This window comes from Trachypithecus francoisi, unplaced genomic scaffold (assembly GCF_009764315.1).
Source record: "Trachypithecus francoisi isolate TF-2019V2 unplaced genomic scaffold, Tfra_2.0 Lachesis_group5, whole genome shotgun sequence".
In the NCBI taxonomy this organism is placed as follows: Eukaryota; Metazoa; Chordata; class Mammalia; order Primates; family Cercopithecidae; genus Trachypithecus; species Trachypithecus francoisi.
This window is the reverse complement of record NW_022681470.1, coordinates 83,540,764-83,562,213: the sequence shown is the minus strand read 5'-3', so window position 1 is coordinate 83,562,213 and position 21,450 is coordinate 83,540,764. Positions and strand designations below refer to the sequence as shown.

General features: G+C 44.1%; 1 protein-coding gene across 1 annotated transcript; it reads right to left on the bottom strand.

Moving 5' to 3' along the window:
* Positions 1-4,751: 4,751 nt before the first annotated feature.
* Positions 4,752-14,321, bottom strand: LOC117076261 (histone H3.3A). Its single transcript, XM_033199561.1, has 4 exons — positions 14,172-14,321; positions 12,506-12,656; positions 11,181-11,334; positions 4,752-5,407 (listed from the first exon to the last, which is right to left on the bottom strand). Exons 2-4 carry the CDS (start codon positions 12,631-12,633, stop codon positions 5,279-5,281), a joined length of 411 nt encoding a protein of 136 aa, XP_033055452.1. The 5' UTR covers positions 12,634-12,656; positions 14,172-14,321; the 3' UTR covers positions 4,752-5,278.
* Between the last annotated feature and the right edge of the window lie 7,129 nt (positions 14,322-21,450).

Sequence of the window (21,450 nt, the reverse complement as noted above, 5' to 3'; positions counted from 1 at the left end):
AACCGCAGCACTTTTGGGAGATTGCAGAGGGTGGATCACCTGAGGTCAGGAGTTAGAGACCAGCCTGGCCAACATGGTGAAACCCTGTCTCTTTTCTTTCTTTTTTTTTTGAGACGGAGTCTTGCTCTGTCGCCCAGGCTGGAGTGCAGTGGCCGGATCTCAGCTCACTACATGCTCTGCCTCCCGGGTTTACGCCATTCTCCTGCCTCAGCCTCCCAAGTAGCTGGGACTACAGGCGCCCGCCACCTCGCCCGGCTAGTTTTTTGTATTTTTTAGTAGAGACGGGGTTTCACCGTGTTAGCCAGGATAGTCTTGATCTCCTGACCTCGTGATCCGCCCGTCTCGGCCTCCCAAAGTGCTGGGATTACAGGCTTGAGCCACCGCGCCCGGCCACCCTGTCTCTACTAAAAACACAAAATTAGCTGGATGTGGTGACTCAATGTTTTTGAGACGGAGTTTTACTCTTGTTGCCCAGGCTGGAGTGCAGTGGTGCCATCTCGGCTCACTGCAACCTCCACCTCCCGGGTTCAAGCGATTCTCCTGCCTCAGCCTCCCAAGTAGCTAGTGGTTAAAAAAAAAAAAAAAAAAAGTATTCATAATGACTTTGAGAATGCCTCTTAAGTAGTTTCACTACTTGCATTGTTACTGATTCATTTGCTATCATGATAAAGTTGTAACCCACCTAGTTCTATTTCACTTTTTTTCATAAAATCCAGCTCCTGCATGATCTATTTCACTTTGAGACTAATATTCACTGGCATAAGAATCATAGCTATTCAGTAGGGATGCTACTTGGAAAAATAAGTTTGAAACCAGGTTTTGCCCTACAATTCTGCAAGGAACAGTATATATGCTAGCTTGCTTTATCAGAATTTTAGATTCTAGTTCACTTACTATTGTATCTGGCTTTTTTTTTTTTTTTTTTGAGAGAGAGTCTCACTCTGTGGCTGGAATGCAGTGGTGAGATCTAGGCTCACTGCAACCTCCACTTCCTAGGTTCAAGTGATTCTCCCACCTCAGCCTTCTGAGTAGGTGGGATTACAGGCATGCACCACCATGCCCAGCTAATTTTTGTATTTTTAGTAGAGACGAGGTTTCACCATGTTGCCCAGGCTGGTCTTGAACTCCTGACCTCAAGTGATCCTACCACCTTGGCCTCCTAAAGTGCTGGGATTACAGGCGTGAGCCACTTTGCCCGGCCAGGCCGTGTGTTTTTGTATCTACTTTCATTTAGTCCTCAAAATAACAAATCAGTTACCATATATTAAAGTTACAGAAGCTTAAGGTTGACATGGAGGTGAGCAGGACCACTCATTCATTCTAGCATTAATTTGACAAATTTTTATTCAGATTTACTATATATCAGCACGGGGGCTATAATGGGAAATACAGCGAAACCCCCGTTCCTGTAGCAGTCTAGTGGGAGCAGTCAATAAAACAGTAGATAAATGGCTGGCACAGTGGCTCGTGCCTGTAATCGCAGCACTCTGGGAGGCTGAGGCAGGTGGATCACCTGAGGTCAGGAGTTCAAGACCAGCCTGACCAATATGGTAAAACCCTGTCTCTACTAAAAATACAAAAATTAGCCGGTCATGATGGCATGTGCCTGTAGTCCCAGCTACTTGGGAGGCCGAGACAGAATTGCTTGAACCCTGAAGGCGGAGGTTGCAGTGATCTGAGATAGCACTATGGCACTCCAGCCTGGGCAACAGAGTGAGACTCCATCTCAAAAGAAAAACGACAAATTAACAAGGTAATTTCAGATTTTGGTAAATACTAAGGAATGTGAAAAAGGGTGTGTGAGCAGAGGGTTTGCCTGGAACTTAAGTGGTGGAAAAAGATTGGTAAGGTCAGATCACATTAGGTTTCTCCTGAGTCAGTGAATAGTTTAGATTTTATCCAGTGTGCAATGGGAAGCCATTCGAGATCTTTAAGTGGGGAAATGACCTGAAACAATTTATGTTTTAAAAGTTTATCTGGAGACTGTGCAGAGGAGTCCAGAGGAGAGTAAGATGCATGGATGGATGCAGATAGATTTAAATTATTTCAAGAGTCCAGGTAAGAAAATAGCAGCTTGCGCCTGTGATCCCAGCACTTTGGGAGGTCAAGGTGGGGGGGGATCACCTAAGGTCAGGAGTTTGAGACCAGCCTGGCCAACATGATGGAACCCTGTCTCTACTAAAAATACAAAAAAATTAGCTGGGCATGGTGATGGGCGCCTGTAATCCCAGCGACCTGGGAGGCTTAGACAGAATTGCTTGAACTCAGGAGGTGGAGTTTTCAGTGAGCCGAGCCGAGATCACATCATTGCACTCTAGCCTGGGCAGCAAGAGCAAAACTCCGCCTCAAAAAAAAAAAAGGAGAAAGAAAAGAGAAAAGAAAGAAAATGGCAAATAGCAGCTTGGATTAGGGCAGAAGTGGTGAGTGAAAAGTTTTGGATGCCCCTTTGGAGGAAGGAGCCTAAAGGAATAGGTGATGACAGTGGATTAAAGGGGGTAGGTTATGACTGAGCAGGTGATGAGCAGCATGGTTTTGACTGCATACAGGCTTTTCTTATGATTTCTAAAATATCACCCTCAATCCTAATTTTGTCTTTCCTCCCAACCCCCATTTGTTTCTACTATTGCCAAGACTTCAACTTCTACAATTCCTGGCAAAATTAACCGCTCTAATTTATTCTATGTATCACTTAAGAGAATGGCCTTCGATTTAGCCTACGTGGGGACAAAGTCTACCTCCTTCATTTGCTGTTTCTTTACCTGTAAAATAGGGCATAAAACAGTACCCACTTCATAGTTGTTAATATTTTGAGTTGGGGCAAACTTTTGCATCCTCAGCATTTAGCAGGCCCTCAATATAATTTGCAAATTTGAATGTATTTCCTCTTAAAGATTCTGGACTGTCAAAAAGGGCAAGACCTTGGGCATTGTTCAAGCACTTACTCACCTACTTGTAATATAGTAGCTGAGATTCCCCCCATTTGCTTAAGAGGATGTTTTCAAATTCCTAAAGATTCTTCCAGTCATAGTATTCCCGATTTTCCCAAGACATTTACCTGAAATTTTTTTAATCTTAAAATATAATTTTCTGGGGTTTTTCATCTGTTAACTTACACTTTAGTGAACTTTTCTGGAATCTTAAAAGGTGTTTATTGGCTATTTACTTTGCTATTGAAAAGTTGAAACAAAGTGGTGATTCTAGCTAGTCTCCATACATTTTGGGCCAAATTCCAATTCACTCTAGGTTTTTTTCTGGGTGGGATTGTCATATAGCACCTCTGAAGCATCATAGGAAAGAGGATTATCAGCCTAACAGTTACTGAGCATTAACCCAGGGATTAAAGAGCTGGCAGATCCACTTACACCTGAGTCAAAGGATAGCCCTGAGCTCAGAACTACTATGCATATTGGTCAGGTCCTAGTAAATTAAAAATGTCTTCCCAAATTCCGCTGCCTCATTTGTAAATAGTAAAGTTACCTACTTCATAGGAATATGTAAGAATACACTCCCAATATTAACATAGCATTGTATGAGACAAATTCAATAAATTGACCAGACATCTGTGTACACACACTGAGTGTCAAGTTTATCTATGCTTTTTTCTATCTGGCTCATTTTATAATGTTCAACTTACTGTATTACACCTGGACAGTGAGCACATAGTACTATTTGTTTAAACAAATTGAAATTTTGTTCCAACAAGGGATTGTTAACAACCACTTCGTGGGACAATTTAAAAAAAGGACTTTTAGAGCACTAAGACCTTTTGAGATTTTAGGATTCCAGGAACTCAACCAACCGTATCATCTACTTGTAAATCACTGGTCTTGATTCCAGCAGGTAACATTAACTTCCTCCCTTACTGGAGACACCTGTTTCTTCTGAAGTGTTTTTCATGGAAAGGCCACTTGGTCCTTTGCACTGAAAAACTGAACAGAGAACATTCAACTACAATTGGCTTTTAGTAACTCATATTTAGAAAGTACGGTGTTACCAGTACTTCCCTGTACAAGTATATGCAAAAGATCACACTGAAAACTAGGATGCATGATAATAAAATCAGGCTCTTAAAATAACTAATTCTCCCATTAAAGAATTTTGTAGTCACCTACAGTCAAAAGATTAAGGCTAAAAATGTTTTAAGAGCAATAAGAAGGCAAGCCCAATGTTGTATCTTATTGACATAAGTCTATTCTTGGCATAGTTACTAACATTTCATATCACTTTCTAGAGCAGTTTCGAACACTCAAATGTTAAAACTAATGGGATGTGTTCAAAGTCTTAGAAGGTTTAATTATCCTGATTTCACATTAATCATACCAATACTAAATAAAACAGGGCTAAGAATTACTAATGCTTAAGTTCAGGGTTAATACAGAGCATCTTAAAATAGCCCGATCTTGAATGCATTAATTTTTGAGCTTAAGACTGTTACACACTTTCATTTGTTTTTAAACATTCATGAAAGCTGAATCTACTTACAGATTCCACTATTTCCAGGTGATTCTGTTGATTAGCTTTTCAAATTACTGGTTCAGAGGACAACATATCCAAAGAGTTAAGACCACTGGGTAGTGGCAAGCTTCTAAAAATCAGAAATACAGCCAGTTTCCTTTTGCCACCAAGTCTATACTTTGCTCATCTCTCAGTAAGTCTTGTCTCAGATATAAAGTGACTATTAAAGCACTTAATACTGAAATTATTTTGAATATAATTGTAGGGCAAGGCTGATAATAAAGACCAAAAGCAGGTATAGTTTAATGTATTTTAATAGCAAACTTACAGGAACAGCACAGAAGACAGACAACATTAAAAACATGTACTTGCATGTAGGACAACTCAGTTAGAAAAGTATAGTGAATGGATGGAATCTACTGTATGATAAAAATGCTACAAACACCATTTAGTTGCCGTCAATAAGAAATTTACTTGTTTTAAAAAAATCCAAATGCTGGCATTGTCCAGAAAAATTTAACAGGTTTATTTATAATTATTATAAAGTTGAACCGCTGAAACTTGTTCACTGAAACATTTTAACTTGCATTAATGCTTTACGCCTCTGCATTTATATTAAAAATTCACACACAAATGAAAATGGAAAAACTGCCAATACCTGATTTCTGTCCCCTATTTTTCCACTCGCAATCATATACTTAGGTACCTTTTGACCCCATGGAAAAAAAATATCTAACGTTCAGAACTACCAATAACAGGAAGAAGAGAATTTTTTTTTTTTTTTTTTTTTTGAGAATGAAATGTTTCCCATCATAGTGGATTCTTAAGCACGTTCTCCACGTATGCGGCGTGCTAGCTGGATGTCTTTTGGCATAATTGTTACACGTTTGGCATGGATAGCACACAGGTTGGTGTCTTCAAAAAGGCCAACCAGATAGGCCTCACTTGCCTCCTGCAAAAGGAACGAAGAAAAACTTATTGATGGTGTTATTTCCAATAGTTAAGACTCAACTATATGAATTAAAACAAAAAGGTTTTTGAACCCTTTAAAAAACTGACTGGGCAAAATGTTGACAATTTTACCAAATGCTTTCATTTTAAAACCTGTGAGACAAAGCTCAAAAGCAGCTTATTAAAAAAAACAAAAGCTGAAGTCTTTTCTGAAATTACACAAGTCAAATTACTTTGTTACTAGGAAACTTCACTTTTTCTAATGGTAACATGATTTCTAATAAACTGAAACATCACAAATAAAGCAAGAAATCCAATTTAACACTCTCATTCTTATAAGCAGAATCATGTTCAATCCAAATACTCCATCCCAGCCTAGTCTCACTCTGAATCCCATTCACACAGTATGTGAACCTCTGCCTTATCCAGTAGTATAATATGGTGAACTGGTTTTTATCACATGCTTCTCATCTGCCTTCCCTTTTATACCTGTTTTATCATGAGAGTACTTTTGATTTCAGAACTTATCATAAGTTAGTTCTGTCTTTCTTTCTTTTTGAGATGGAGTGTTGCTCTGTTGCCCAGACTGGAGTGCAGTGGCGTAATCTCAGCTCACTGCAACCTCAGCCTCCCGGATTCAAGTGATTCTCCTGCCTGTGTCCTGAGTAGCTGGGACTACAGGCACGCGCCACCATGCCCAGCTAGTTTTTTGTATTTTTAGTAGAGAAGGGGTTTCACCACATTGGTCAGGCTGGTCTCGGACTCGTGATCCACCCACCTTGGCCCCCCAAAGTGCTGGGATTACAGGCGTGAGCCACCTTGCCTGGCAGTTTTTGTTTATTTATTTATTCATTTATTTATTTAGTCTCCCTTTGTCGCCCAGGCTGGAGTGCAGTGACCAGATCTCGGCTCACTGCAAGCTCCACCTCCCGGGTTCACACCATTCTCCTGCCTCAGCCTCCCAAGTAGCTGGGACTACAGGCACCCGCCACCACGCCCAGCTAATTTTTTTGTGTTTTTAGTAAAGACGGGGTTTCACTGTGTTAGCTAGGATGGTCTCAATCTGCTGACCTCGTGATCCACCCACCTCAGCCTCCCAAAGTGCTGGGATTACAGGAATGAGCCACCGTGCCCAGTCTGGCAGTTCCTTATTTATATACTTTGATCTATGCCTGGGAGACGTGCCCCTGTCCTCTACCAAGTATCTTCCTCTATGTACCCCAATTTGTAACAGCATTTGTTGCCCTCTAGTACTAATATCGATGTTTTTCCCCATTTGACTGTAAGATCCTTTCAAGTTATCTTATTCCTACTACCACTCAAAAATGACAGTGTATGAATCACTCATTGATACTTAGCTTGTGAAGAGGAAAAAGGGGCATTTCCACTTAGAATTAACTCATAACTCAAATTGTTAGTATACTTATAGCTGTCTGAAAAGCTGAAGAATCTTTAAGTCAAAACATCTGCTTTTTTTTTTTAAAGATTTGAGTCTTGCTCTGTAGCCCTGGCTGGAATGCAGTGGTATAATCTTGGCTCACTGCCACCTCCACCTCCCAGGCTCAGGCAATTCTCCTGCCTCAGCCTCCCAGGTAGCTGGGATTACAGGCATGCACCATCATGTCCAGCTAATTTTGTATTTTTAGTAGAGACGGGGTTTCACCATGTTGGCCAGGCTGGTCTTGAACTCCTAACTTGAGGTGATCTGCCATGCCTGGTCTGCTTACTCATTCTGAAATGCAAAAATTAGCATTTTAAAAAATAACCATAAATCCAACAGTTTTGGATTTGGAACATGAAATGATAGGTTAGTTGGCTCTCCTTCTCTATAAGGAAAAGTTATTTCTCTGCTCAAGATACATTAAGGGAGAAAAGAGTCTTATAAGTTGCTATTTTTACTCTAACAAAAATTTCTAGGCCGGGCAACACGGTGGCTCACGCCTGTAATCCCAGCACTTTGGGAGGCCGAGGAGGGCAGATTATCTGAGGTCAGGAGTTTTGAGACCAGACTGACCAACATGGAGAAACCTTGTCTCTACTAAAAACACAAAAAGTAGCCGGGTGTGGTGGCATTTGCCTGTAGTCCCAGCTACTCAGGAGGCTGAGACAGGAGAATTGCTGCGGTAAGCCGAGATTGCGCCCCTGCACTCCAGCCTAAGTGACAGAGTGAGATTCTGTCTCCAAAAAAAAAGTACATTCACATTTACAGCTTCATCCTTTTTAGCACTATCACTACTCTTCTACAAGTTTCTTTCATTCAAATTGAACTATTTTCACGTGTGTTTCTCCAGCATTTGTCATTAACTACTAAGTCTTTACTTATCTACCCTTTAGAGCCCAGCTCAAGACTACCATGAAGGAGAAAATCGCATACTCGTCTTTTGCTCCTGTTGCCAGTGCAGGCAACGCTGAACTCCTAGTTCCTTGGCACTCACACTGACCTTGCATTATCAGCCATTTTTTGGTGATAATGAAATCTCATTTTATACTCAAAATGCCTTGTCCTCAAGTAGATTTTCAATATTTGCTACTTTAAAAAAATGTTTCTATTCTATGCAATTAGTCCCTGGCATCTTACCTAATCTACAGGTATTAAAAGCGAAAGTCCTTAATATTCAGAGATTCGTTCTTAAGATATTCTAGAAGTGGGTAGAAATCCTGGAAAAAATGGTGTATTGTAGCCTCCTTAGGGGCTCACAACGCACATCAGCTATTGTATCAGGAAATAAAACAGTTTAATTTTGCTTAACCTGGCACCTCGGGATTACAGAAAGCTAGAATGCTTTTGTGGAATGCGGTACAAGCTACTATGTGGGCAAACCACCAGGTACCATGATTCTGGTAGCCTTCTAGAGTGATCACTTAGAACTAATCAGATGTGGCATGTGGTAGCTGGGGCTCTCACTGCTGTCTTAGAACTTGGCTACTAGTTTATAAAGGTTGTGCCTGGTCAGCTCTAAGAGGAGATTCAACTCCTACAGAGGATCTGACCATGACCCATACATTTCCAATTCTATTACAAATAACCCAAAGTCCCTTAAAACATTAAGGCTGTAATGGGAATTAAAGACTGCCACACTAATTTCTGACTTAATTAATTTTGAGTTAATGGCAAAGAAAAAAAACTACAAGAAAGTATTAGTTTAGGACATTTTGAGTATATTCAAAGTCTGGCTCTTTACCATTTCAAAGCAACACTGTCCACTTAACATAGGATATTTGGGTTCAAGTTCAGACATTAAAGGCAAAGACTATATTTTAAGTAAGTCAATTATTGATTATCTATGGCAAACTGAGACTAACTTCTCCTCTACCATTCTCTCACTGGACTACCTCCTATTCTTAGTTGTAAAGTGTGTAATTCTAAGGCCAAAACCAAAGGACCTTTGGATTTCTACTTCAATTGTGATCTTCTGTTACCCTATTCCATTAACGAATTCTCCCAATCTTTTTTTCTTTTTTTGAGACAGAGTTTCGCTCTTGTTGCCCAGACTGGAGCGCAACGGCGCCATCTCAGCTCACTGCAACCTCCGCTTTCCGGGTTCAAGTGATTCAAACCTCCCTAGTAGCTGGGATTACAGGTGCCCGACACCACACCCAGTTAATTTTTTTTTATTTTTAGTAGAGAAGGGTTTCAACATGTTGGCCAGGCTGGTCTGGAACTCCTGACCTCAGGTGATTCACCCCCACCTCAGCCTCCCAAAGTGTTGGGATTACAGCCGTGTCACAGTGCCTGGCCCACCCTCTGTATCTTTCGGGAGGCTGAGGCAGGAGAATGGCGTGAACCTGGGAGGCAGAGCTTGCAGTGAGCCAAGATCGCGCCACTGCACTCCAGCCTAGGCAACAGAGCGAGACTCCAGCTCAAAAAAAAAAAAAAAAAAAAAAAAAAGAAACAAAACAGAAAGCACAAAAGCTTAACAAAGATCACTTTTTTCAATAAAGAGCTAACACTAGGAGAACTGTGAACAGAAGAGATGAACATTTTGCTTAAAATCAATACAACCACACTTAATGACAAGTATGCAATAGTAACAATGGAAGTTTACATGTGACTAATTAAAGAGATGAGTCTTTTACCCAGATTGTTTAGTCAATTCAACTTAAAAGGCTGTATTATTGACATTTAAGCTAAAAAATGCTACACTTTTCAAGTACAGTATAGTGTTCTTTAAGCACAGTTCTAACTAGAAAATACTGGCAGCTTTGTACCAATGCTTACGAATCTTAGTAACGTTTCTGTATTTAGTAATAAATGAGAACTGAAGATAATCGGCTATTAAAACAGAAAATAAAGTTTTAAGTAAAAGCATGGAAGATTTTAGTAGCTGAAATTTCAGCAACTGAGAATTTAATGGATGCCTACTCCTGGAATTCACCAATCAACTGAAGTTTAGACTAACCATAGAAACAGCTCGACCAATTACACTTCAGGGTGGAATCCACCTATCATATCTTTCTCACATATAAAGCAAAAGCCCGGCACAGCAACAGCAGCCTTGAAAATCCTCCAATGGAGTGTACTTAGATTCTGGATGCCTCCCTGCCACCTCCGGGTGTTTGATTCAGGTCTGCAATGGTGCTTAGCAATCAGCATTTTTAACAACCCCCAACTGCAAACTTCTGATGGAGGTGGCAGTTTTACTGTATTCTGGGATACTTGCATCTAAAGAATCCAACTACACAACATAAAATAGGTTACTTAAGCGACTGATGTTAATGACGTCTACATAAGTTTACTAAGTATCCTGTAGGAATTTCAAGTTTTGGTCTTGTCTTAAACAACAAATATCTCAAATACATAAATATCTCTAGAACAGTATTTCTCTAAGTCCTGACATGCTAGAGATGAAGATTAAATTCAATATGCTCCACATTTAAGTGGCAATCCCTAATCCCCTTTAAGAAACCACAAGGCGCTGGGCGCGGTGGCTCAATCCTGTAATCCCAGCACTTTGGGAGGCTGAGACGGGCGGATCACGAGGTCAGGAGATCGAGACCATCCTGGCTAACACGGTGAAACCCCATCTCTACTAAAAAATACAAAAAAACTAGCCGGGCGAGGTGGCTGGCGCCTGTAGTCCCAGCTACTGGGAGGCTGAGGCAGGAGAATGGCGTAAACCCAGGAGGCGGAGCTTGCAGTGAGCTCAGATCTGGCCACTGCACTCCAGCCCAGGCGACAGAGCAAGACTCCATCTCAAAAAAAAAAAAAGAAACCACAAGGCAAATCTCGGCCCCTTTACATGTCCAGTATCACCTTTAAGCACTATTCCCCCCAACTTGCCAATCCAATCCTATCCTCCATTCACTGATCCTTTTACATCTTAATGCGTAATTCTTTAATACTGCCTATTCCCATCCTAGCTCTACCTATGTTTCTTCACAACCTGAAGACAGATTTCTTTTATTCTAGGCACTGTTTGAAATTGTTACTACAAATATAGACCTCTAACCTCAACTTCTTCTTAATGTCCTGCAGCATCCATAAACCAAACCAGAGGATTTTTATTTAGTGCAATGTTTCAAAATTTTAAATGGTATAATGGAATGTGCACTAAGCCGTGGAGTCAAATGAGTTCAAATTATGGTTTTGCCATTTTCTATGTGTATGACCTTGAGCAATTCAACCTTTCTGAAGTCTCAACAGTGAAGTAATGATATCAACTACCTGATGGGCTTGTGATTAAATGATATAAGCATATGCAACAATTTGGAACTGTTCTTGGTACACGACAGGAATACAAACTCTCTTGAGTTGTCCCCACCCACCATTTTACCTGCAAAGCACCGATAGCTGCGCTCTGGAAGCGCAGATCTGTTTTAAAGTCCTGAGCAATTTCTCGCACCAGACGCTGGAAGGGAAGTTTGCGAATCAGAAGTTCAGTGGACTTCTGATAACGTCTAATTTCACGAAGCGCCACAGTACCAGGCCTTTAAAAAATTAATAAAGAAACTGTTACCAAAACCACAAATAGCACAAAAAGGTAAGTGGGCAGCTTTAATGAAATGCGGTAATTTTTCAAAAAATAAACCACCCAACAATTCTTCAGCTTCAGTATCAAATTTCACTGATCAACTTAAGATGTGAACATTCAAATCGAGTAAGAGTAACAATACCTTTAAAGCAAAAAGCATGAAATTAAAATGCATTCTTAGCAAGAAGCTAATCAAAGCCCTATTTATTTTCATTTTAAAAAGTTATTCATGTATATAAACCTTGGGAAGGTATTAGCTGTCAGGCTAAAAAAGAAGTTGGCTCCTCTCAATTTAGCACCACTCTCCTTCCCTACACCCTCTATTATCTTAAGAGCCCTTAAAGATGACGAACACAACCCAACGAACTTCATTTAAAAATATACTTGTGGCATTTAAGTTGTATTCCCCAGAATACCTCTGACTACAGTTCATCCCTCATGAATTATTAAATCTGAATACACCCGATTGTGCAGTGTCCCTTCCACGTGGAAGTTTTTTTTTACTAATTGTCAGCAAGAAATTTACCTCTCATTCTGACTTATTTCTTCCACTGTATGAGCTTTTATTTTAAGTTAATCGTAGTATCTGCAGAGGCTAAGTCTGGGCAACTTCTGCCCTCTAATGGCAGATGCCCTTAACAACACAGTGGCTCAGGTAGTTCACAATCAAAAAAGCCAATACAGAAGGAAATAAGCTAATCAAGTAAACGAGGGGGTAGGAACTTTATAACACACCCAATTTCGATTAAATTATTATTTTGCCAAAAGCTAGGAAAGATATCCTCAAAAGTGTATTCAAGAAAGCAACACGTAACTATTTTTAAAGAATTACTAATAGTTAACTAAAATGTCAATATACCCCATTAACATTATCAGTGATATACTAGGTCTCCTTAGACCTGTAGGTCTGATTATGACTTCAAAGTTAAACGTTTTCAATAAAACCCAATACTAAACGTTATATATAAATGATCATACAGTACATATATTTAAGTAGTAAAGTGTTCACATGAAAAAATAAAAGTCTCTCTAAAGCAAAAACTTTTCCTGTTATCCATCTTTTTGTTAAACTATATGGATACATACCAAAGAGACTTTGTCCCATTTTTTCCCTGTTTTTTTAATACCTGTAGCGATGAGGTTTCTTCACCCCTCCAGTAGAGGGCGCACTCTTGCGAGCGGCTTTTGTAGCCAGTTGCTTCCTGGGTGCTTTACCACCGGTCGATTTGCGGGCAGTCTGCTTTGTACGAGCCATGGTACAGAGACCTCCTTACTTACCTACCAGCATTGAAAAATCAAAAATCACCATATGCAACTACTAAGCATACAACTTTTCCTGCCACGATCACCCCCTCCCCATATCTGGAAATTATGATCAATATAAAAAATAATGTTCGTATTGTTATATAATTTGAAAGGGTGCAGATTACGTCTACCCAAAATCTTCTTAAAACAAACTAGAGTACTAGAAAATTGTTAGCAATTAATATCAATCACCTCTCAAAATGCCAATTCTGAGCGACAAACGGCAAAACAAAAAGATCTCGAACAGCCTTTGATCCAATTTATTTAATTAAAGTAGAAATTAGAAATGTCTGTAAACATTCCATCCACAAACAAGTCAAAAGAACGAAGCCACAAACCACTGGAAGGTCGAGCCAAATTACAGCAAAAAAAGGTCTTCCTACCCCCCGACTTTGGCTGTCCCCCCCTTCGTCTGGCTGTTGATGGATTGCTGTAAATATCTGAAAATATCCTTGGTTTTGCATCGTTACAGTTGTTGACAAAAAGGCTTCTCGAAAAAACAAGAGAGGAACAACAGCTACCACCAGCGAGCATTCTACAAAGCCGCGTCCTCGCGTCCAGTCTTCACAGGCTTCGCAGTGAAATGAAGTGCCCCGCACCCAGGCTTTAATTAACGCACGACATCCGCCGACCGGTCCACCGCAAGCACCACATAAACTTTTGGTTTTGCCTCCTCCGGGTCCCTCTGCACAGGGTCCCCCAACCTGCCCACCTCGCTCCCAGCGCCTCAAGCAGGAACCAACTCGCCTCCCAGACCAGAACAAAATGGAAACAATCGCAAAACGTATCGGATTCCGTTCCAAAGACACAAAACACCAAATCGCTCGAAAATACCCCTATCCCCTGCCACGTGCCGCCCTCCAAAATGCAAAAGTTTTTTTGCATTTCAAATACATCAAGTTTCCGCTTCTCCAAAAAAGGGAAAAAAATGTCCCTCTTTTAAAAATTCTTGCTTTTTTGAAATGGGGAAGAGAGAAACGGGGGAAAAAATATGGTCGGTGACCAGAGAAGAGAGACAAGATGGTGAAGCTTAGCAACAACTGTGGGGAGGCAGCAAAAAGCGAGTTACCCCAGGGTGCGAAGCGGCGGCGATTTCCACCCCTTTCCCGCTCGAAAACTGGGGGCTGGGGCCCGGGGGCGGTAGTTAAGAGGCCCGCGCGGGTCGTGGTGAAGGTTTGGGGTCCTGGGAAGGGGCAGCGAGCGGGATTTCACCGAAGAAAGAGGAGCCAGGGGCGCGGGGAGGAGGAGGGAGAGCAGGCTCGGCGCCGCGGCGGTTGCTGCTGTTGGGCTGAGGCGGCGAGAGACTGGGGAGCCGCCGCCGTCAGAGGGAAGAGGAAAACTCGCTCCTTACCTCCATTTCTGGGCCAAAAAGTTTGTGGGCTAAGCCGGAGGGGCTACGGGTCCCCTCCCGGCACGGCCAGGGCCCGGCTCGGGGCTGACGACAAGCGGGGCTCGGTTCTGGGGAAGCGGGCAGACGGGGAAACTTACCCCCCTTCTTCTTCGGCTGGAGCTCGGCGAGCGAAAGGCGGCGCTGGCGTTAGAGAGCGACGGCGGCGCGGCGGCGGCTGCGAACACAATTGAAAGATGGCTGACACCGAGGCTATCCCCCAACACACGCCGCCCCGCCCCCGCGCCGCGCGCCAGCCAATCACACACAATGGAGGGAAGGCTCGGCCCCGCCCCCACAGCACCTCTCGCGCCCCGCCCCCTCCCCTCCCCCCGCGCGCCCGTTCGCTGGCGCGCGCTCGCCCCTCCCCCGCGCGCCGCCCGCTCCCTCCTCCAGGACGCCTCGCGCGGTGTGTGTACAAACACAAAAGACACGCTGAGGGGCCGCCGGCTCCCGCCGAGACTGCCGCCCGCCCCCGGCCAGCCCCCGCCCCCGGCCCTGCACTCCCATCCCGCTCCGTGTGCGCAGGGCGTCGAACCCCAGAAGCCCGTGTTTGGGGCGCCCGGAGGGAAGTGGGGGGAGGGGAAGGCGGGCGGAGGCGCGGCGGGTGAACGCCCGGCCTGCGGGCGTCTCGGGTCGCGGCGGGGAGGGGAAGGAGGGACCGCCCCCGCGCAGGCCCCGGCGCGCGCCTCCGAGGAGACCCGGGCGGCAGTGGGGGAGGAGGACACGGTCGGCCGGGTCGCCGCGCCCCATTGGGAAACGCTCCCCAGCAGGAAGCTGGCAAATAGGAATCCAGCGTCCCGTGCCCGCTGTCGGACGGGGTCGCTGCGGCAGCGGGAGGGGCGGGCCGACGGCCTCCTTCCCGCCTGCGCGCTGGGACAAGTGCGGCCGGGTCCTGCGGTGCCGGCCCGAGTCCGCCGCAGACAACTTGATCGCTCAGACTCCTGGGCCGGCCGCCTGCGTGCAGGGCAGCCCCTCGCCGGTGTCGGCCTCCGGGATCAGGGGACGGGGCTCGCTTTCCTCCTGGGCCCGGGCCCCCGACGCAAGATGGCTGTGTGGCGTCGGCCTCTAAACAATGTGTGGAGCGAGCAGCTCCTGCACCAGGGCCCGGTGGCTTGTCCTGCCCGCCTGTGGGGGCCGTGTGATCTGTTTTCGGTAGGATTGCTTTGGAAAGGAATTGCCGAATATAGATGGTCAAATGTCCGCAGCTGCTGCATAGTTTAGAAGAGGCTGAAAACGGCAGAAAGAAGCCAAACATGGTTTGGGAATTAGTACATCTACCTGTTTTCCAATTCTCAGTAGCGTAGGAAACGGACTTTTCATGGCCCAAGTTATCCTCATGACTTGTCAGTTGATTGGCTTTGGAACCTCTGAGCCGTCCCTAGATGGTATTGACGCTTCACAACTGTGTGTGAAGGTTTTCAATAGAAGGGTCATGCAAATATCCCCTAGGGTAGTGAAGGAGGAAAATGTCATAAATGAAGGGCAGTAACGATTTGTAATCTGAAGATCTCACAAAGCATCTTAGTCATAAACATCATCCCGAAACAGATACATGGAAATCAGATATGAGGAAAGAAATGGATTTGTCCAAGGTCACTTAAGTGAGGAAGAGACCTAGGAGAAACAAACAAACAAAAATCCAGGCCTCCCGTTTCATTATTACTTCATGAATGTTAAGTGTCCCTGGTTGCTGTGCAGAACACATGCAATCTCTAGTCCTATCCTAAAAGCACATATGCAATCAGCTTGGGCCGAGCTGCCAGCAAAGAATTTCCTATAATTCAAGCCAAGATGAGTTATTTTGCTTGTTTTTTGTTTTGTTTTCAGGAAACCAAAATATTGATTGTTGGATTTATACAGGAAGGCTGTTCTGCATTAGTTAAATCCATCATATTTTCAATAAATGTTAAATAAAATGGGTAATGTTCTCTTTGTATGCTGGATTTTTCAATAGCTCCTACTTCTTGGCTTTAAAAAATATTTCTAACCAAGGGTCAGACCATTTTAGTAGAGTAGTTATAATCTTAGATTGTTTGAACTAACTCAGCTGTCCATTTGTGAAATGGGCATAATAATATTTATCTCAATGAAGTTAGGCCACAAATTCTTTCTAGTAGGTTCAGGTACTTAAGCACCTGGAGAGGTGACTGGTTACCCTCCTGGTGGCTTCAGGAAGTTTTCTCACTGAATGAATATTTGAGTGCCAACTCTGTGCTCAGCACAATTCAGGGGTGTTGGGAATGCAGCAGTGGATAACACAAGCGCTGTTCCTGCCCTTATGGGACTTATGATCTCTGGAAGCACTGCTTTGCACAGGGAAGTAGCACCAGGAGGGGGGAAAGAAAGAGGGACTTTGGAGCCCCAAGATTGGCAAAAACTATAGCTAAGGAGAGAGGTGAACTGTAGAGTCTAGATAATGGGAGAGGAGAGCCGCCAGAGCAAGAAGGGATTCTCACTGAGCCCTAGGGGTCAGTCCTGAATTGGTTTTACTAGAACTCAGGCCCAGCACAGTGGCTCATAGTGGCTCACGTCCCAGCACTTTGGGAGGCTGAGGTGGGTGGATCACTTGAGATCAGGAGTTTGAGACCAACCTGGCCAACATGGAGAAACCCTATCTCTATTAAAAATAAAAAATAGCTGTCATGGTGGCACACGCCTGTAATCCTAGCTACTTAGGAGACTGAAGTGGGAGGATTGCTTGAATTCGGGAGGTGGAGGTTGCAGTGAGCTGAGATTTTGCCACTGCACTTCAGCCTGGATGACAGAGTGAGACTCCATCTCAAAAAAAAAAAAAAAAAATAGAATTCTTGGGCTAATAATGGCCTCAACATTCACAGTTAAGAAATGGGGGCGATGGGAGCAAAAGCTTTTAAGTTAAAATATTTTCCCTAGGATAGAGTACTTACGGCCATGAATTTAGATTTGTTTATAAGTAGAAAAGTAGAATGGAAAGGACTTTTTTTTTTGAGGTCAGGAGTTGGAGACCACCTTGGCCAATATGGCGAAACCCCATCTCTACTAAAATTACAAAAATTAGCCAGGCGTAGTGGCTCACACCTGTAGTCCCAGCTACTTGGGAGACTGAGGCAGGAGAATTGCTTGAACCCCAGGAGGCGGAGGTTGCAGTAAGCAGAGATTGTGCCACTGCACTCCAGTCTGGGTGACAGAGGAAGACTCCATCTCAAAAAAGAAGAAAAATATGGATCATTTATCCTGAGGCTTTGGATCCACACCGTCTGTCTAAAACTGTCCTTTCCTTCAATCTTGTCCAGTAAATAGCACTATCATTTACTCAACTGCTCAAACCAAAAAGTACAGACAGCCTCCTTGAGCCGCCTTTTCTTTCACCCCCATAGCCAGTCTATTGGTCCTGCTCTGAAATGCTTATCAGAATGACCTAATCCTCATCTCTTACCTGGCCCCCAACAGTAACTTTCTGTATGACCTTTCTCTTTCCCTTCCTGCACCTCTGTATTCTATTTGCTACGGAGCAGGCACAGATTAGATTATAGAATGTAAATCAGATTAGGTTGCATTCTTGCTTAAATCTTCAGTAGCCTGCTACTGCTCTTGGTTAAATTCCACCTGTGTGGGCCCTGGCATTACCCCTCTCTCCCCTCAGCACTGTGCTGCAGACCAGCCACCCTGGTCCATCAAGTCCTCCTCTGCCTTAGGATCATCGCATCTATTCTTTCTGAAGCTTGAATTCTCTTCTCCCAGCTCTCAATAGGACTATCTCACCATTCTTCTAAGGCAAACTTTCTAACCTTTCCCATGTCATTTTTTTCTTAGAAAATGATCATGTTTGGCCAGGTGCAGTGGTTCATGCCTGTAATCCCTGCACTTTGGGAGGCCGAGGTGAGTGGACCACCTGAGGTCAGGTGAGGTTCGAGACCAACCTAGCCAACATGATGAAACCCTGTCTCTACTAAAAATATAAAAAATTAGCTGGGCATGGTGGTGGGTGCTTGTAATCCAGCTACTTGGGAGGCCTGAGGCAGGGGAATCACTTGAACCTGGGAGGTGGAGGTTGCAGTGAGCTGAGATCGCATCACTGCACTCCAGCCTGGGCAACAAGAGCGAAATTCCATGTCAAAATAGGTAGAGAGTTTCAGGCCAGCCTGAACTCTCAACCTCAGGTAATCTGCCTTCCTTGGACTCCCAAAGTGCTGGCATAACAGGTGTGAGCCACCGCGCCTGTAATCCCAGCGCTTTTAGGGTGCCAAAACAGGCAGATGGCCAACATGGAGAAACCCCATCTCTACAGAAATACAAAAATAAGCTGGGCATGATGGCGGGTGCCTGTAGTTCCAGCTACTCAGGAGGCTGAGGCAGGAGAATCGCTTGAACCTGGGAGGTGGAGGTTGCAGTGAGCTGAGATCACGCCATTGCACTCCAGGCTGGGCAACAGAGTGAGACTCCGTCTCAAAAATATAAATAAGTAAATAAACAAGCAAACAAACAAGAAATTTAAAAAATAAATATAAAATTCATTACAGGCATACCTCATTTTATTGTGTTTCACAGATGTGTTATTTACTATCTGAAGGTTTGTGGCAACCCTACTTTGAACAAGTCATTTTTCTAATAGCATTTTGATAATTCTCACAGTATTTCTAACTTTTCTATTACTTTTTTTTGTTTTTTTTTTTTGAGACAGAGTCTCGCTCTGTCACCCAGCTGGAGTGCAGTGGTGCGATCTCGGGTCACTGCAAGTTCCGCCTCCCGGGTTCACGCCATTCTCCTGCCTCAGCCTCCCAAGTAGCTGGGACTACAGGCACCTGCCATCATGCCCGGCTAATGTTTTGTAGTTTTAGTAGAGATGGGGTTTCACCATGTTAGCCAAGATAGTCTCGATCTCCTGACCTCATGATCCACCCACCTCGGCCTCCCAAAGTGCTGGGATTACAGGCATGAGCCACCATGCCCGGCCTTTTTTTTTTTTCAATGAGACAGAGTCTCACTCTGTCACTGAGGCTGGAGTGCAGTGGCACTGTGTCGGCTTGCTGCAACCTCCGTCTCCTGGGTTCAAGCAATTCTCCTGCCTCAGCCTCCTGAGTAGCTGGGTTTACAGGCGTCCACCACCACACCTGGCTAGTTTTTCTATTTTTAGTAGAGATGGGGATTTCACCATGTTGGCCAGGCTGGTTTTGAACTCCTGACCTCAGGTTATCCACCCGCCTCAGTATCCCAAGGTGCTGGGATTACAGGCATGAGCCACCGTGCCCGGCCTTTTCCATTACTATTATTATTTGAGACAGAGTCTCACTTTGTCGCCCAGGCTGGAGTGCAGTGGTGTGATCGTGGCTCACTGCAACTTCTGCCTCCCAGGTTCAAGCAATTTTCCTGCCCCAGCCTCCTGAGTAGCTAGAATTACAGGCATGTGCCACCACACCCAGCTAATTGTTTTTGTATTTTTAGTAGAGACAGGGTTTCACCATTGTTGGCCAGGCTGGTCTCAAACTCCTGACCTCAAGTGATCTGCCCGCCTTGGCCAACCAAAGTGCTGGGATTATGGGCATGAGCCATTGCACCTGCCCTCCATTATTATTATTTCAGTTACGGTGATCTGTAATCAGTGATCTTTGATGTTACTGTTGTAATTGTCTTGGGGAGCCATGAGCTGCACCTGTGTAAGATGGCATACCTTACTCCGTAAATGTCCTGTGTGTTCTGATTCCACGGATCGGCTGTTCCCCCATTTCTCTTTCTCTCCTTGCGCCTCCAATTCCCTAAGACACAACAATATTGAAATCCAGGCCAATTAATAGCCCCACAGTGACCTCTAAGTGTTCAAGTTAAAGGAAGAGTTGCACGTTTCTCACTTTCAATCGAAAGCTAGAAATGATTTTGCTTAGTCAGGAAGGCATGTCGAAAGCCAAGATAGGCCAAAAGCTAGGCCTCTTGCACCAAACAGTTAACCAGGTTGTGAAGGCAAAGGGAAAGTTATTGAAGAAAATTAAAAGGGCTACTCCAGTGAGTACACGAATGATAAGAAACAAAACAGCCCTCTTGTTGATAAGGAAAACATTTTAATGGTCTGGACAGATCAAATCAGCTACAACATTCCCTTAAGCCAAGGCCTAATCCAGATCACAGTCCTAGCTGTCTTCAGTTCTCTGAAGCCTGAGAGAGGTGAGGAACTACAGAAGAAAAGGTTGAAGCGAGCAGAGGTTGGTTAATGAGATTTAAGTAACGAAGTCATCTCTGTCCAAAAAAGTGCAAGATAAAGCATCAGGTGATCCAAAAGATCTAAGATAATTGATGAAGGTGGCTAAACTAAAAAACAGATTTTTGTTGTAGATGAAACCGTTTTTATTTGAAAGAAATGCCATCTAAGACTTTCATAGCTAGAGAAGAGAAATCAGTGCCTGGCTTCAAGTTTCAAAGGACAGGATGATTCTCTTGGTAGGGGCTAACACAGCTGTGACTTTAAGTGGAAGTCAGTGCTTATTTACCGTTCTGAAAATCCTAGGGCCTTTAAGAATTATGCTAAATCAGGCCAGGCGCAGTGGCTGAAGCCTGTAATCCCAGCACTTTGGGAGACGGAGACGGGCGGATCACGAGGTCAGGAGATCTAGACCATCCTGGCGAACGCGGTGAAACCCTGTCTCTACTAAAAAATACCAAAAACTAGCCGGGCGTAGTGGTGGGCACATGTAGTCCCAGCTACTCAGGAGGCTGAGGCAGGAGAATGGTGTAACCCGGGAGGTGGAGCTTGCAGTGAGCTGAGATCCGGCCACTGCACTCCAGCCTGGGTGACAGAGCAAGTCCTCCGTCTCAAAAAAAAAAAAAAAAAGAAAGAATTATGCTAAATCTACTCTGCCTGTGCTCTATATAAATGGAACAACAAAGCCTGGATGACAGTACATCTGTTTAGAGCATGGTTTACTTTTTTTTTTTTTTTTTTGAGATGTAGTTTCGCTCTTGTTGCCTAGGCTGGAGTACAATGGCACCATCTCGGCTCACCACAACCTCTGCCTTACGGGTTCAACCGATTGTCCTGCCTCAGCCTCCCAAGTAGCTGGGATTACAGTCATGCACCACCACATCCAGCTCATTTTGTATTTTTAGTAGAGGTGGGGTTTCTCCATGTTGGTCAGGCTGGTCTCAAACTTCCCACCTCAGGTGATCCACCTGTCTCAGCCTCCCAAAGCGCTGGGATTACAGGCATGAGCTACCGTTTTTTGTTTTTTGTTTTTGAATCTCGCTCTTGTTGCCCAGCTGGAGTGCAATGGTGTGATCTCAGCTCACTGCAACTTCCGCCTCCCGGGTTCAAGCGATTCTACTGCCTTAGCCTCCTGGGTAGCTGGGATTACAGGCACCTGCCTCCATACCCGGCCAAGTTTTGTACTTTTAGTAGAGATGGAGTGTCAC

Coding starts and splice junctions, on each gene's coding strand:
- LOC117076261 (XM_033199561.1), bottom strand. CDS start 12,633: ATGGCTCGTACAAAGCAGACTGCCCGCAAATCGACCGGTGGTAAAGCA. Junction 11,335..12,505: donor AAGAAACCTCATCGCTACAG/GTATTAAAAAAA, acceptor AATTTTTTAAAG/GCCTGGTACTGTGGCGCTTC. Junction 5,408..11,180: donor CAGCTATCGGTGCTTTGCAG/GTAAAATGGTGG, acceptor TTCCTTTTGCAG/GAGGCAAGTGAGGCCTATCT.